Source organism: Nylanderia fulva, unplaced genomic scaffold (assembly GCF_048542155.1).
Source record: "Nylanderia fulva isolate GAGA-0341 unplaced genomic scaffold, ASM4854215v1 Scaffold8, whole genome shotgun sequence".
In the NCBI taxonomy this organism is placed as follows: domain Eukaryota; kingdom Metazoa; phylum Arthropoda; class Insecta; order Hymenoptera; family Formicidae; genus Nylanderia; species Nylanderia fulva.
Genome location: NW_028190916.1, coordinates 5,607,454 through 5,625,222, shown reverse-complemented (window position 1 = coordinate 5,625,222; position 17,769 = coordinate 5,607,454). Strand labels below are relative to the sequence as shown.

At 35.4% G+C, this 17,769-nt stretch overlaps 1 protein-coding gene across 4 annotated transcripts in view; it reads left to right on the top strand.

Moving 5' to 3' along the window:
• Positions 1 to 1,363: 1,363 nt before the first annotated feature.
• Positions 1,364 to 17,769, top strand: part of Nha1 (Na[+]/H[+] hydrogen antiporter 1) — a 33,844-nt gene continuing 17,438 nt past the window's right edge. Inside the window, exons 1-3 of one of the 4 annotated variants that reach the window (XM_029304264.2) lie at positions 1,364 to 1,889; positions 8,173 to 8,345; positions 14,596 to 14,970. In XM_029304264.2, the coding sequence (XP_029160097.1) occupies positions 8,254 to 8,345; positions 14,596 to 14,970 (467 nt within the window). In that variant the 5' untranslated portion in view covers positions 1,364 to 1,889; positions 8,173 to 8,253. Of the gene's footprint in view, positions 1,890 to 4,844; positions 8,346 to 10,180; positions 12,507 to 14,595; positions 14,971 to 17,769 lie in introns of those variants that run through there. The other 3 variants (XM_029304265.2, XM_029304263.2, XM_029304262.2) reach the window with 3 other exon arrangements.

Here is a 17,769-nt window from a genome sequence, read left to right as displayed (position 1 = left end):
CACTCTTTCGAAAAATTCGAATTACATTTACCGCAATTGATTAAGTGCGTTTTTTTTTTATAATGCACAGTGCGAACTATCAAATTATGATAATTTCTTTTAGTCAAGGGTCTTCTTCTTTCCATCAAGGTTTATTTTTCATTGAAAAAAATTCTTTATTCCCGCGGAATACTTAAATCAGCTCTTTTCCGCAATTTTGCGGAACGGAAAGGCAAATGTTTGATATCAAATTGGTACAAATGTAGGAAACGTACAGCTTGCTTTAACCGCTTTAGTCGCCGTTTGATCGTCGCAGTTGATGCATATACATGTATACACGCGACCTTTTATATTTTTTACCAAACGCGATGATCCACGAAGATTTTTTTTCTCGCTGCGTTTCAGAGATATCACAAGCTCGTTACACTCCTCAAATTGCACAGGTCGTTCGCTTCTCGGTTTTAAAAAACGAGAGAATAAATAAAGCTCTCCCTCCGTTATACAAAGCGATAAAGTAACATGATATATATTTCGTTTAACGAGCAGCACCGCTCGGATGAATAGGATTGCGTGGATAATAAGATTAAATCATTTCGAGGGTTGAAGGGAAATAATTAAAGAGAACAAAATAATCGGGACGCGTAAAAAAATAGAAAAAAGGAAAGGAGCGGCCGCGTGTCAGGAGACACGGCTTCTGTTAATCAGAGCAGAAGAATCGGCACGCTGGATTCTTACTTCCTGCGAGTGAATATGGGTTATTACGGTTTATAGACATCGGATCGACGCCAATTAATAATCCGACGCTATTTTTAAACAGCCGTTGCGACTAACAATAAATGGCAGGCGCGAGTTATTCCAGTTGAAAGAAAATCGATAAGGGCCGTAATACGGTAGCGTGTGTGTTACGCATAAGAGTAGCTAAAGGCGCGAGCTTGAGTAGATAGAGGCGTTAACTCGAGGTGTCCGTTTATTTTCGCCGACGAGCACGGTCGATGAAATATTAACGAGAGGGCCGGCTTTAGCCAAACTTACTTTCAATAATGAAAGTTAAACTCGGAATTATAATTCGGGACGTGCAGGCAACGTGCAGCGAATGCGGTTAATTGATTGGCATTCCAGTAAATTTGTATTGCGTTTTAATTCTTCTACGCTATGCATCGCGAGGAAACGAAATAGAGCGATTATAACTTGAAAATAAGAGGCTTGACGTTTATTGAATCTTTTTTTTTTTTTTTTTTTAATTTTAAGTCGCAGAAGAAAATATAAATTTTAATATTACGATTATCTTGGTATGCAGAAAAAATTTGTTATAAAAAATTGTTTCTCTTATCTTTGCTGTTCCTCTAAATCTTTGTACCTTGTAATGTAGTCGCCTCGTTGTCTTTTCGCTCAGAAATACCAGCAGGCATTCCGAGACCGGGATATGCTCTGGTAATGGAGTGGGACGCGTTTTGCAGATGAAATACAGTGTCTCGCGATAAATGGGCGCTGACGCGATGCTACAGAGACGTACCCTTTTACTATGAACCTAGCTTTATTCTCACACCGTGCTTTAAGCGACACTCTCTCTCTGTATAGGTCATGTTGCCTCGGAAGTCGCTATTGTTTGCACCTTGACACTCGACCGGTTGTCAACGTCAGTGACATTTTTCATTCATGAAGAAATCGATAGAGACTATAAGCAATTCACCCTTAGCATTCGTTATATAAGTCGTAATCCATGCTATAGCAAGTCAGTCGTCCGCTTGCGACGGCGCTAGATGGACTTAAACCCGCAGTAATTTGTGAAGTGGATTTAGCGCTTCGAGTCTTGTAATTTCGAAATAATATAATAATCTTGAAGAGGATTATCGAACGCGAAACACATGCCCGAGACATACCATCTATCTATATCGATTGGATATCAAATCGTAAGTTAAAAAGTTGGAATAAAGAGATTAGTAGCGAAATCGCACAAGTGACTGTTTCGTGTCTTTAACTACTCGATTCACGAAGATGTGTAAAAGTGGTACCTATTATTTAGCATTTCGAATAGCATAGCCGTATTCGTTCTCATGTTTCACGTCAAAGAAATTTTAATATTTTATGGAGCTATATACACGAAGCACGTTGGACGAAATAACGTGGCATAAGGCAGTAAAAATAAAAGTTCGACATTCCGTTGAACGTGTTTCGTTGAAATGGCATAAAATGTTGGATTGTTTGCTTTGTAGAATCATAAAAATAGTATTGCAATAAAGTGATCGAACTTTATTTTCGACAAAAACTTTTATAACTTTTTCAAAATGAGAAAAGTGATTTATGCCGCTATTTTGCCTCAAAAAGCTCCAATTTTTTTTCAAAATGTAGAGTATTGATTAATTTCTCCTTATTCTTTTTTTTTCGTTATTGTTTTCAAAATTGTTTTAAAATGACAACTGTTTATATTTTACAAAGTTACAAAGGACAAAACAATGTGGATTCATTTTCACACTGGAATTAAATTTAGTGAATTATCATTTTTTTATATTTTTTAAATGAGAAAAACTTGAAGGGTGTGAATATATTTTGATCTCAAATTAAAATATACAACTTTTGATTAAAGTATTCCAAAAGCATCAGAATAATTCAGAATATTCAGAGTATTCGAATATATCCAATCTATATAATATTCCGATATCTCCTATATTATACCGGATTACATCAGACCAATTCAACAGTAATTCTATATTCAAACATAATTACATACATTCATATTGATCTGTAAAGGTATGGACTAGCGGTTGGCCAGCTATGTCTGCACATATAATTCTGTAATTAACCCTCGCATGAGTACATGTGTCAACTTGAATTCTGAAACACTTCTTGACCGATCTGTACATTTTTACGTACCATAAGTCTTTACATGTACATACATTATATACGTTGAAACTTAATTATATACATACGTTCGATTTTTATATTAAAAATTAACACAGTGCCACGTAAGAAAATTCTGCATCAATATAGATACGAACTGCATCAATATAGATACGAACTGAAACATTTTGAAAAGACAAAAATATTTTTTTATATCTTTGCGAAAACTGGGTTAGAAATATAGAATGTAGAGATTCCGCGGTTAATTAAGCGAATTTGAAAATGTAATTTTATCGAACGCGCTCTGTAATTGCAGAGCAGCATCAACATCTAAAATAAACTCCGGCAATCTGCTTTATCTGAATTCGCGCGTTTTGACTATTCAATTATCCCGATTTTGCCGGGCGGTGTCTGAAGATTGGAATATTTTGCGAGTACATCTGGGAATTCTCACGCTCCGCATCCGTCCTGGAGATAGTCGCGACTGCGGAATTGTAACACATGAAACATATCAAATGCAATTATGCGTCGCGATGATGCACCGACACGCAAAGGCGAGCGCGTACCGAGTGCCGGAAAAAATCTCGGTTGCATTTAAGTCAATGTTATCCCTCCCTTCTTCTCCTCTGCGTTATGCGGCACATCACGCCTCCTTCCTGCGCGAGTCAGAAGCCGTGATAACGAGGACTAATTGAACGCGACGGAGACCGTGGAGCGCGTGGACTTACGCGATAGACAACACGATTCGTCTCACGAGAGGAAGCTCGCCCGACACATTTTCTCTTCGTCTATTTTCTCCAATTTTTCATTTATTTTTTACTCTCCTAATTAAATTTAAAAAAAAAAAGAAAATTCCTTATTATTAGGTGTGTCGGCGTTTCATCTGTTGTTTTGATTGAAAAAAGTGTTAACGGAAATGAATTAATTTTATCTGAAAATATAAATTGATTAGTTTCTTAAAGTTATACTTCGCGCATATAGGATGGAAGAAGACGTTCCCTTTAAAACTTTTAAAAAATTATCAGCTTTAAGGAGAAGAAGGGTTATGAAAGGCAACATCTGTTCTGATGGACGAGGAGATAGCTCGTGAATTCTTGTTTTCCTTTTTCGGAATAGCTCAACAAGGCGTGATATTTGCAAACGAGGTGTGCATAGCTTATACAAAATTTATGCGAACGGGAAACAGTTCTACCCGTGACAATTTTCACAACTGCCATAACAAGAGCTAATAATCAGTGGTAGTCATTAGCGGAAATCCGTCACAGCACAATCCTGGGGCACGTAATCCGCTCTAACGATTATTATCAGCATGTTGCGATTATGTTCGCTACAATGCGGTATTAATTAATTTATCGTGTAACGCGCTCGAAAGGCAATTAAAAAAAAAAAAAGAAAACACTATTTGCATTTATAAAAATAAACGGGCACAATTTAAAGACAAAAGAAGAAAATGACCAACTAATATGTTTTATTCTGTAGTTAAGTTTTTTCAATTTCTTTATAACTTTAATTATCTTTAAATTATATGTACACAGATTGTGTTATTTGATTTTAATTTTTTCCCGGAGAGAATATCACTCATGTGTTAAAACTGAGTGGGAACCTTTTTTGTGATTTTCCGAAAAATTCTTGACTAAGCAAAAACTCGAATTTTTCTTTTTTATTTTTGATCCAGTTTTATCCTACGACAAATGAACGCAATCTGTCGCGTCATGCGGTCGCTTTGTAAGAGGTAATATGAAAACATTCCGGTTCGTCCCGTTCTATCGTAGCGGCAGATGCAGAAAATTGAAACGCATTAAAATGCATTGCGAATCTGTGGCACCGTAATGTGACACAATTACGTGAAAACATTATAAACATGTCTGATACTGAGTTGTAATCTTTTGTATATCATAAATGTAATACTTTATACCGCGTAAGTATATGAATAATGAGTTAGAGAAACGGAGTATAAAAAATCCAACTTTAAGAAGATCATTATCTATATTAAGGGACATTTATTTTATTTGATAGAAAATAATCCATTTATATATACATATAATATAACATATCGGCACATTCTGGAAAACCACATTTTTCACGCTGCCAGCTTAATATTTAAGCGCGCAGAAGCGAACCGAGCAACATTCGACGAAAGAACACGCAATTTCTTTCTGTCCTTCCATCCGGCATTCGTCTCTATCGCCAAGATGTTTATGTATGGGTAGGACGGTGCAGCAGCTGTACCTTGAATTACTTACCTAGATTCTAGTCGTGTTACCGATGTCGCATCGTATATTCTTTTACAGTGTAATATATATTCTTAATAAAAATTCCTCTTGCATGAAATATGTCCAAATTGTGACGAATATAGACGATTCATCGCGGTATGAATAATGTAAAAGATGATGATTTTGATATCACATTCTTGCTGCATATTTAATATACGCGGTTAACAGTGAATTTTGTAGATAAATTTAATGCCGACGCTTTTTCAGACATGAAGCTAACGCGTGAAAATAAATATAGACGTTATATTATTTGATTTGCGTCATTTACGTAATATAAAGATGTAATCTATATAAAGATGAGACGAGAAATCAAAAGAGAAATTTATGCCAAGTATATACATGCAAAAGCTTATTGAAAAACAAGATGAAGAAAAACGATAACTCTCATGTTGTTGCATCAAAGGATGCATATAGCGATAATAAAAGAGGAGGAAACTTTGAAACATTTCGCTTCGGGTACAATAAGCGCGAAAAATTTTACATTCGATGCAAACTACCTGCGCGGCCATTGTAATTTCCATCTCAGTCACGGCAATTCCCATCTCGGACTCGCATCCGCAATTCGCTTTAACGTGACTTGAGGATTTATCGTATCCGAAGTACGCTATCGCAAGAAATCTTTAATGTCACCAGCGGTAGGTAGAGCTACTCGAAGAGAGAACCACCATAAGCAAGAAAACGAAACTATATTGATGTACGATTCTATTCGAGAAAGGAACGAAGAAGGAGCTTTTTCGTTCGCTCTTACAGGTTGCCGATATTATATTCGGATCACTGCAAAAAATTACGACATTTGACCGTGATATCGACATTGCCGGAAACGTAAAAAGCCGCACAAAGATCGAAAATGGGACGAATAATAATCAGCGCGGCGGTTCCCGATGAAAATTCCTGCAAGGGAAAAAAAGTAGAACGAGGGATGCTCGTATAAGGATATATTTTGATGTATTGGAAAAAAGACCGCGCGCGTCCATTGTACACGAGCTCGTGTCTTGCTCTGTATAATAAAGCTAAAGGGAGAGAGATTCGCCCCGATTCTTCATGTTGAAGAAATAACAAATTATAATAAAAATACATTTTATTTGTTGTCGAAGATAAATGATCTCGAGTACATCTTGTACATATAAAAAAAAAAAAGAACGTGTACAACTTCGACTTGATATTTTCCTCTAGATATGGATCTGTTCGATATTTTTCTCTATGGTAGAATATCGCGGGAAAAGTTTTGCTCCTTCTCTGTGTGAGACCGTAAATCGAAACGGAAGCATTCCGAAGTACATATTTTCATTTAGCGGAAGAGGTAAATAGATACCGGCGCGTGACGTACAATTTCTCTTCGTTTCTACCGCCGAATTATTACAGGGCACAGGGTGCAGCTGCGCAATGAACCGCCTATCCGACGTGTCGCCGAAACCACTATACTTTCCGTCGTTGTCTGGCAGCCTTTTATCTCCGGGTGATATATGAGGGCGAATAGGGCTTTTCTCCGCACGTTGGACATAGTATGTTGGACCGTGTTGCAGAATGCGTTGTAGGATCCCGTGTTGCTCCGGGGCTTTTAAGCTAATTTGACACAGCCCGCGTATCACGCGGTCATTTTCTGCGAGCATCTCGTCTTCTCTTTGCTTCCTCACATTTGGTTCATCGTTAATTTGTCAATTATTCCTCCATCCCCCATTCTTTCCTCCTGTTCCACGGGACGAGGTGCTGACGGGCAAGAAGTGAGATTTATGTACGTGTAATGCAAATAAACAAATTTGCATTCTGTATCTAAAAAGGGCAGAGATTTATAAGTAAGTTGGAATTGAAAATGAAGGTACAAAACAAACGCGGTCTTGAAAAAAAAAAAATTACTAAAATTACGAGAGCTGCATTCTCGAGAGACACAAGAGTTGTATATGTTAATGCATATCGCATTGACGCGAGAGAGCTGCATTCTCGAGATAATGATGATGATGGGACGATGATAGAAAAGAATAACGCGCGTTGCTGGCGCGGCTAGGGGCTGTTAAATTCAAATCCGGTTTTGACGGGGACAAAATCTGACGATTTGTCGTCCAGCCGGGGATTTCATAGAACACGCTTCGCGATATGCACCTCGTACCACAATCTAGAGTCAGGGCGAAGTGGGTAGGTCGATGGAAGAACGAAGAGATAGATCGCACGGACTAGAGGAGACCGGAGAGATAGAGAAGAGGGATATTTGCAATTCCAATCCCATCTTCGACCTCGTCTCCATCCCTCGTTCCTCCTACACGCTCTTGCGAGGGACGTAAACGTTTCTCGCGTGACTTCGCCGGCCGCGGAATGTTCAACGATGGACGGATGCAGGAGCGAGGCGACATGTTCGCTAGATTGCGATACATTACTGTCCGAGAAACAAAACACGTTCGCGAATTTTTCGCAAATTTTCCCGCGGCGGACAATTAAACCAGTTGCACGAGAAACGGGGTCTCTTTTCATTCCCGCGTTCTCGAAATTGTTCGCAATTTGCTCGGGATAATTAAAGTATTGAGTATCTTTCGCCCTTAATTAATTACAATGTCGATTAAATGTATCGAACACGAGGAAAACTCACAATTGGTTTAAATGTCAGTAACAATGCTACGGAAAGGAGTTAATTAATCCAAGAAAAGCGTGTATACGCGTGCGCTATTGATTTTTGGTTTCAATATTTTATATTCGGCGTATATATATTTTTTAGATATATTTTTTCTAAAACTACCTATTAAGGAAACAAATTGATGATACATTCTTGGCGAGCATATCGTAAGCTTGTTACTTATGGAAGTTCGATATTAATTTTTATGGATCGATATAATATTTCGTATGTCTTATATTTTTTTTTAGAAATTTACACAGTTGCCATTTTAAAACCAAACGTTTTTTAATTTAAAGATTTTTCCTGCATTTATAATTATATTCTTGTATGTGTGATTGTATTCCTGAACGAAGATAATTCTTTATGTATGACTGTATTTTTGAATGAAGTTAATGTAACAAATAATGCAGTTTTGCATGTAAGAATTTTCCTCGCAAATCATAAAAGAGCAGAAATATATACATATTGTCGGTTAAATAGTATTGCAGATTACGGGACGAGCATTATCTACACACGGACGCATGGAGCCGTATAAGAATACTGCGTTAACGAGGGACGACAATGCTCGACTTCCGCAAGCGTGCCCGAGAAGCGTACGATTTCATCATTAGTAGAAATTTTATTCATGATGTGTCGACGGATCTCGGTGGAAGGTGAAATTATTTGTTTTGTCTATCTGTAAAAAAGACGTTTCAAAGGAATGTTATAATACGTGAATATTTTGTGTATCATCTCTCATTTTACACATACGTATAAAAAATGATATAAAAATATAAGATACATTGGATATATTACATATATAATGATATGAATTCTGTATCGTAATAATATAATACCTAGGTATATCATTATACATTTTATATCAGTGTATATTACATTATATAATGATATAAAAATATAATATAAGATACATTGGATATTTTACAGATTAAATAGCAATATATTAAAAATGAATATTTTTTAAATAAAAGATATCAAAGCTCTCATTAAAGCTTTTATTTATATTTTAGATTGCCATAGAGATTCGTGATTTTGAAAAATGTCTTGACTTTTGGTGTGTGGATTTAAAATTTTCGCATCTGAATGATTTTATGATTCCCTGTCTATTTATTCCTTTGCCTTCATTAAACTTGCGATATCTTGTTAACGATGGAACTTTGTCGATAAATACAAGTACAAGAAGCTGCTATAAATTCTTCCTGTTTTCTGCACGCTTATTCCAATCGCCAACCACCTCCCCAACATATTTCATTTCCTTCTCCGACTAGGTAGACTCCTCCTTCCTTCTGTATTTTCTCGTCCACCAGAGGAGAAATAAATTAAAATAGAAATTTGCACACACACACACACGCGTACATTTACATACACCTATACACACAATTTCCTGTGCTTTAAGAGCTCAGTTCTATTCACTCGACTTTCGCCGATTCAATTTGCCGGCCTTTAATGTAAAACTAAACTTTAATAATTTTGCAGAGCGCTAATGAATAAAAATGAAGCGGAATAATAGCAGATTTCTTGGAACAAATTACTAAATACTCCGACATGTTAATCATTTAATTCCCCTTCACTTTCTTGTCCTTTTTTGTTTTTAATCAAAGATATTATCGATATAAAAAAATATAAAACTCAATTTCAAATTTTACGACTTATTTTACAAAATATGAGACCCCGCGTATATTCTGTGTGTTGATCTGTACATTTTCAAAGCTAAAGTTTCGGGCAACAATGTCACTGTACGGAAGTTCATTTTATCGATCCAAAGTTGGAGAAGTATATAAACCGAATTGCGATGGATGGAGTTCTAAATATAATTACAACGTACAATTGTACAAGCAAACAAGCGTGATCATAATAATATTAACAACTGCGCAGAGTCGATCAATAGATGATATAGATACGAGAAAGAGCGATATAGTGATGAAGCTCCATGTAGGAGGACGCATACTAATCTTGTTGATTGCGTTAATGCATTATCTCGCGATCAGTAGAATCGCATTATAAGTGACTCTAATTAAAAGAGTGTATCGCATTTGTTCTTATCTGTATAGTAGATCAAATTTAAGAGATATCGCTCGAAAAATTAGAACGATCGATAAACGAAAGAGAGCAAATCTCGATTGTCAAAAAAATCGGTATTTATAATCGGTAATTAATTTTCAATTGTTTAAATTTAAAAATTAAAAACACATTTTATTCTCATCGTGTCATTTGTTAATGTTAATAATATTGATACATTAAACATAATTAATATAATAGTAACATATCAATATTAATAGTAATTGCTATTAAATTGATATATTATATTGCCACATATGTTGTGACATAATTAATGTTATAATAAATACAATTTCAAATTCTCAATCACAGCATATTTAAGTATAAATTATGATATTAAATGTGAAAATACGCAAGTTTCTTCTAGTCTCCAATTTATTTCTTTATCTTAAATAAACAATCTGAACAGATTGACTTAATCTGAGATTGAAATAATAAAATAACATGAATCGATATTTCATGAATCAAACATTATTCGAAGATAAATATAAATTCTTGTAAACATGCAATAGATTGACGAATAATCGAAGATTTATGAGACTGTGATTATTCTCGTAAAATGAAGACCATGATATCGTCCTAAGATATGTTAATTTCAATTTTGAATTTCACAGAGCGCTCGTGAAGAAGAAAGATTACGTGTGACTGAAAGTGTGATTCGAGGTAATATCTCACGCTATACATATATGTAATATTATATCCGTGAAATTCTCGAAACCTACAATAATCCGATAACAGCGTTATCGATGTAATATGTACATTGCTTTATTTTATCATTAAAGTATTGTTGAGACACATGATAAATCAAAGTAACATTCACGTGTCTTTTACACGCTTTTATACATCGGATTTTAAACGTAACGAAACGAGTAAAATTGCTGCTAAGATAAAGCGCAACTGTAATAATTATTATACTAAAACTGTCAGAGAGAACTGCTCCCAGTTGTCAAGAATTTTGACGAAGGATAAGCTCGGGATCGAAAATTTACATTTCAATCCTGTAATATCTTGGTATTAGACGGTAAAATGCTTATACCGAATGATATACAGCGATATGGAATTAAATTATTAGCAACATCTGCAGTAATTTAAAGAGAGCAATCTCTCTGTGCTCCGATGCTATTTATCTAATTTTTAATATCGAGAGTTTGGAAACATTTGCAAAGTAATCGATTGTTAAGATTAATAAGAGCACTAAAAAAAATATTGTCAAATTAGAGCGCTAATTAGACGATCGGTAGTTGGAGAATTTGCAAGAACTTGAAACTTCCTAGCAGTTTGGTCTGGAAAAAGTGGAGGGTGCGGCTGAGATTCTTCCGGATCGGGACCATAGTCGCGAGACAGAAACGCAACGGACCGTTGCCAGTTTATCAATGAGATGACCAGCTGTGCCCATCCTGTGTGCATCGCGCGACAATTATATCGTCACGGGCCGCCGTGACTATCCGTGCTCGTTCGTCCACGAGTTCGAGCACTTTTTACGGCAGAGCCCCACTACCTATTCTCACAAAACACCACCGCTTGCCGCGCACTTTGTCGCTTTTAGTCGCTCGTTAACCGCGCTCGCGCTATCGCGGGGTCCGACCGGCAGTACACTCTTCTCACCGTCCTCGCGCGAAGGGGACTCCGTTTATGCGAAAGCCTAAATTACGCCCAAGCGAATTGCGAGATGCGCCGACCTGTTCGCGATCACGACCTGTTTGCGCGAGTTCGAGGCGAATAATTATGAGCACGTCGTCGTCGTCGTCGTCGTCGGTTCCTCGTCGGTTTGCGAATACGTGAAAAAAAAAAAAAAAAAGAAACGTCAGTGGAAAAGTTTGTTCCCGTGCTGGATAAGTGCGTCGATGCCGACCCTGAGTGGCAAGCGCTAACGAGATGGACAAAGCTCCGCATTTTCTACGTAGAACGTAGAACGTATAGAACCAATCTGGAAATCATGCATCGGAAGAAGAGATGATCTGGTAAAAGCGGGCCAAGGTGTCAAAGACGTCAATCGTCGCAACGCATTAGCATCGCCGTCCAACGCATCATCGTTCTCCCCGTCGAGACGGTCAGCTCCCGTCACGAGACTCATCCGCTAACGATCGCCGTTAACATGGCGAACGCGTGATCCGTCGCAGTATACAGTCCAGCGATCGCGTACGGCTTCGCTTTTCCTCGCGATCAATCGGGCACCGATTGCTATCGACCGAATCGACAGGTGTGTCGCGGTCGATGAATCGGTTTTGATCGTGTTCGAGTACAAATCGTGCCACTTATCCTCGTCGTCGCCTGAACGATCGATCGAGCCTTGTCGTTTGAGAAAAATCCCCGCGAGAAGACTCCGAGGAACTTTGGACTTTGTTACCTTTTTGAAATCTGCTCGATCGCGAATCGATCGGCATTCGAGAGACTCTTAAGGAGAAAAGATCGGTTAGAGAAATGGAAATCGATATGAGTGCCAGAACGAATAAACCCACTGAGGAATTGGCGAAGAGACGGGTGTCGATTAGCGATCAAGTTTTGGGAATTGATAATCCCGCCTTCGAGCATCATCGGCGCATCAGCGCGAGTTCGGAGCACAATTCCGATCAGGGTAGACGGAAATCGATCCTGCATCACGGCAGCAGCCACTGTGACGAGAATATCCCGGAGAATATTCCGCAATACAAGTTCGATCTGGAGAACGGCAGGATCAACGGTAATAGAAAGAAATCGGCGTATAGTCTGTCCAGCTCGATCAGAGACAAGATCGAGTATTCCGAGGAGCTCAAGAGGTGAGACTCGATTATCTCGATAAGCTCCCACAAACTTTGTCTGCCGATACTTTCGAATTTACTTTCGATATTCTTCTAGATATAAGTCTTATATAAATCGGTTTATCTCTCTTTAACTTTTATTGACCAATAAGATGATATGATATGCAATCGTTGCGTTCTACAAAACAAACACATACGTATAGGAATAATACAACCGTTAAAAAAATTCTGCACTCGAGATATACTAGCACGAGCAACGTGATAATGAATCACGTGTGATGAATGAATAAATAAACCAATTTGTGGATAGGTGATAATGGGCAATAACTGCTATGTATTCTTTGGTCATTTTATCACAAATTCTATATAATTTTCGCAGTGTAAATGACAATTATATTTTGATCAATATTTTGTTATTTATGTATCAGAGATGTCTTCAAGAAAGCAAATAACTTCCAATCAAAATTTTTTATTTCTTATGTTCTTTTCGAACTATTTCTTACTATTTTTTTTTGGTAATGTATTGATAGTATATGTGTAAATATTAATAACAATTTACAAAAAGTATATTAGAATATCTCTGTAATTTTTTTTAATCTCTTATAATTTTAAATATATTTATATCATTAATACATATGTTAAAAATAATATTTTTTTAATTCTTACTTGAGTATTTTCACTGTGTTTATTGCTACATTTATTAGCTCAAAGAAAATATTTGTGTAATTTATTAGATGATTTCTTATGTCCACACGTCGAAACAAGATCGTCTCACAATTGTTTATGTTATTAAAATACACGACATTTAACATTATAAATTATTCAACTTTGTACCTATTGTTTGTAGCATATGTATATTCATTTTCTTGATAATGATTATCTACGCATAAGAATATAAAATGTTTCATACGTCTTTGCTAAGGACCTGATTAGAGTTTGCATAGCATCAGACTGTAAACTCATATGTTCATTTTTAACAAATTTATAAAATACTTGCAATAATACGTTATATGATATAATTTTTATGAAATTTGTCAAAAATAATCACAAACTCTGCATAATGTCATGTTTTTAAGGAATTTTTTCTGAAAATTTAATTAGACCATGTAAAGATAAAAAATATTCTATATATATGTATATAACATCAGTATTTAAATTACAATCAGTGTTAAATTATAACATATTTTGTAACAATTTACAATGTGTATAGCATCTTCTGTTCATTAATCCTGCAATTTTTACTAATTTTCCTATTAATGAAAAATTTGATTGAAAAGTTAAATACAGAGTTATTTAATAACAAAAAAACAAAAAAGAGAAAAAAAAACAATAAACGAAATATGTGGTTGATAAATTATTGATTAGAGAATTTATAAATTGTTAATTCTTGATAATTGAATGAGTGTGTAATATAGAACTAATGTATTATATATATAATAATTATAATATACGCGCATCTTCAATTTTATGATAAAATGTCGGACTTGTTAATTCAAAATTATTGTGGTACGCGGATAATATGACGTAATGGGCTCCCGTGTAAATCTGCAAATAAAATTAACTGTTAAAAGTATATAGATAGTGTACATTAATAACTGTCAGTATTATACTTTGAAATCTCAGCTAGTTTATCAGTTACAAATTGTTTCCGCGAATAAACTAGATATTGATTAGTAAACTAATTATTGATACTCGTAAAGACGTTAATCCGAGCAAATTTCTTTTAAGCGATGTATAAAGCAATCTTTATTCTTATCATAAAGAGATAAACATTTTCTCGACTTTAAGATTCGCTCACGATATCTAGGATATCATTCTAAAGGATTTGTTTTATCATCAGACAATCTTGATATACCGAGGAATAATTTTTATATCAATTAAAAATCTATTCGAGGTTTGTGTCATGTCATTGTTTACAATAATATGTTTTAAATGGAAAATTTATTTTTCATGACACAATTACACCACTTTCATCATCTCATACAATACATCACATATACTATTATTACCGGAATAAGGAGTGTGTTAGAAAAAGGAAGAAGTACTCTATTGGCCTCTATTTCGTACACAATGTCCGCATCATTTATTTCATTTACGTCTCTTCTAGGTCGTGGCTGTATCTATTTTGCGCGCGATGTCACGGTCGCGACGACACACCATCGTGGGAGCCACCGGGCTGGAAAAAAGCATGCCCGCAGCCGTTCTGTCCAACGTACAGAAAATTCGCACGAGTGCTATGCCTCTTCCTCTTGGGTTTACTTCTTTGGGGTGTCGTCTACTCGGTAATCGGCAATGACGCGGCCCCGGGTGGTCAGCTGTTTGGATTGGCCGCCCTGTGCATCGCCGCGCATTTCGGAGGCTGGCTGATATCTTTGACCACTCTTCCGGCCTTAATCGGTATGCTAATCACCGGGTTGATACTGCAAAATGTCGGACTTGTCAAGATCGAAGGGCAGTACAGCGTGGTGGTCGCCAATCTACGGTGAGTCACGTTGGATTTTCAAAGAAACATTTTACATTTTGGAAAATTCTCTCTTTAAAAATCCGACTATTTTTAATAGCAATGAAGATTTTAAAAATAGCGAAATGATGATTTTTGAATCAGTTTAATTTAAAAATTGATGTAAAAGTGGAAACATTATGGAAAGGAATAATGAATTTATAAGTTACTCATTTGTGATCATTAAATTTTAATTTAATCTATGATTATTTAACTCTACCAAATAAAGCTTAACATTTTAATTGAAAATTTATTACATTTTATATATTTGCGTGAAATTATTTTTTATAATTTTTATTAATTAATGAAAGAAATATGAAAGAAATCAATTAATTTTTTATTAAGCACATAGATCTTTAAAGATTTATTTAATTAATTTTGAGGAAAGTTATCTTAACTATGGGTTAATCAGAAGATCAGCAACCTTTATCTTAGAAGCGAAAGGTGAAAGACGAAAATTTCGATCAGAAATATAATATAATCGATTATCTGTAAAATGATATTTTTTGAAAGATGAAACATAAAGATGAAACAGTTATATTTAATTTTTGCGATATATAAAATGGTGAAACTGGAGAGTTTTCTCTCTCCTTTATTTCGCGTTCCGTGAAATATTGAAAAATAGAAAGAAAGAAAATTTTCGTTGTTTAATAACAGAATGAACAAATTTACTGATAAAACAATGTCTAATTTTGAATAGACTTAATCTTGAAATCATGAATTAAATTTTATTTGACAAATAAAGACCATAGAAAACCTAGTTTAATATTTCTCGATCAAACTTTCTTACGTAAATCCGTGATCAAATTAAATGGTATTTTTCATCCCGAGCATTCATTATTTCTACTCGTGTGTCATTATTGGAAAGTACAACGACAGCGGTAAGATTACTTGAAGGTCCCTTGAAAGTCTCGAGGTAACAGTCGTCCGGTCGCGATCGCGAGGTGGCCGCATTTTAAGGTCGAGGCCCAACGACGATGAATCGTCGCGGACACGCACGACGATGGTTCTATGCGTGGCATAACAAGTGGCGGCTTTAGCGGCAATCAAATTCAAGTTGCATCCTCGCTAACGAATGTCGCTGACAAGAGCATCGGATAAGATTCGTCGAGTTTCCCGCAATCAGTTGCCTTCTCTTCGCGTGCGATGCTTCCTCAAGGTTTCTTCACTTCATAACAAGAGATTATGCTATAGATTTATATCCTACGCACGCCGCGTGAGACTTTGATTATCGTACACAATTGGATTTTTCAATCAAATCGAAGGATGGCTTTTCTGTTTTTTTTATTCCCGTTCTATATAAAATTCTGAAGATATTTAGAAACATAATTAAGCAAATTAAACATTCCAATATATTTGATAGTTTTCTACACTGATTGATATATCAGTATAAACATTGGAATTGACCAACCATAGTCGTACATTTAGTTTAATATTTATTTTAATACAATTAGAAGAATTTTAATGAATAGATTTGATATGTAAATGGCATATAAATTATGAAGTCTCATTTGATGAACTATATTACCGTGCATATCTTGAATGTCTTTTGCTAAAAAAATTTTAAAGAATCCCCACATAAATGGTGACATACATATATTTGTGTAAAAGAAAGTTTATTAATGGGAATGCAAAAGTAATTATTTTAATTTTATCAATTATTTTTTTATACTAAAATTTGACGCAATACCAAGATTTCTGAAAGCCTGTCGCGTTTTCGTCTTGAAAGAGATTTCCAGCAATTGTACTTGGATTTGCTCGATCATCGCTCTTCCGATAGCTCAAATTCGCCTTATGACCCGAGCAGCCTATATACTAATGACTGCAACTGCGACGAAGCGTAGCTAGAATCGCAAATGTCGACAAGCCATCGGTCGATCGTAGGAAATGCTATGCCCGACCTTGCTAGGAATTTAATCGACGCGAAGAAGTTTTATCGGTTATCGATGATCGGCGAAATATTGCTTTCTATTCCCAAGAAATATATAATTATTTTATATTCAGCTTATGATAATATATCCTTTTTCCGCGACAAAACAATCTACTTTTTTTTTCTAAATTGACAAATTTTAAATGCTGATTTAAAATAACTATAAACAATTTTTTTGCTTCTTATATGATAAAAAATTCAATTGTAAATCGCACTAAGCATATAATCTCGTATATCTCGTCATATCAATTTTCTTGGATGTTAATAATCGAGAAATCGCTGATAAGAAAATGATTCCGTTATTTATCTTGAGTTCAAACAGGATACGAGCTTGTCTAGATAGAGATTATCGATGTTTGTAGAATTTATTTTTTCAAATATTTACAAATAATATGTATCTGAAGCACATGATGCTCTGTGTAATCTACTCATTATCGTAATATAGTACATCGACATTTATGTAATATTTTTCTTTCTGCAACTTTTCTATTTTTTAACATTGCAAGAGTATGTACATAATCGGTTGATCTATTTTATTATCGATTCAGATTTATTGATAAGAATTTCGCAATTTATTGCGCAGTCATGTATTTTTCAATAACATTTGACAAGCTCGTTTAAAGAGGAAATACGCATAGAAAGCATAGGAATTGGTTGCATAAAATAATGCAACATATAAATTTTTAACAATTGAAAAATAAAGATGATTTAACAACTGTCAGCGCTACATGACAAAAACTTGCATTTAAAGAATTATTTAAAGAACATTATACGGTCTCGAAGAAACCTGACAAAATTCCATTAAGCTTAGACGATAATAGCAAGGTTGTGAAACGAAATGACATCGTAAA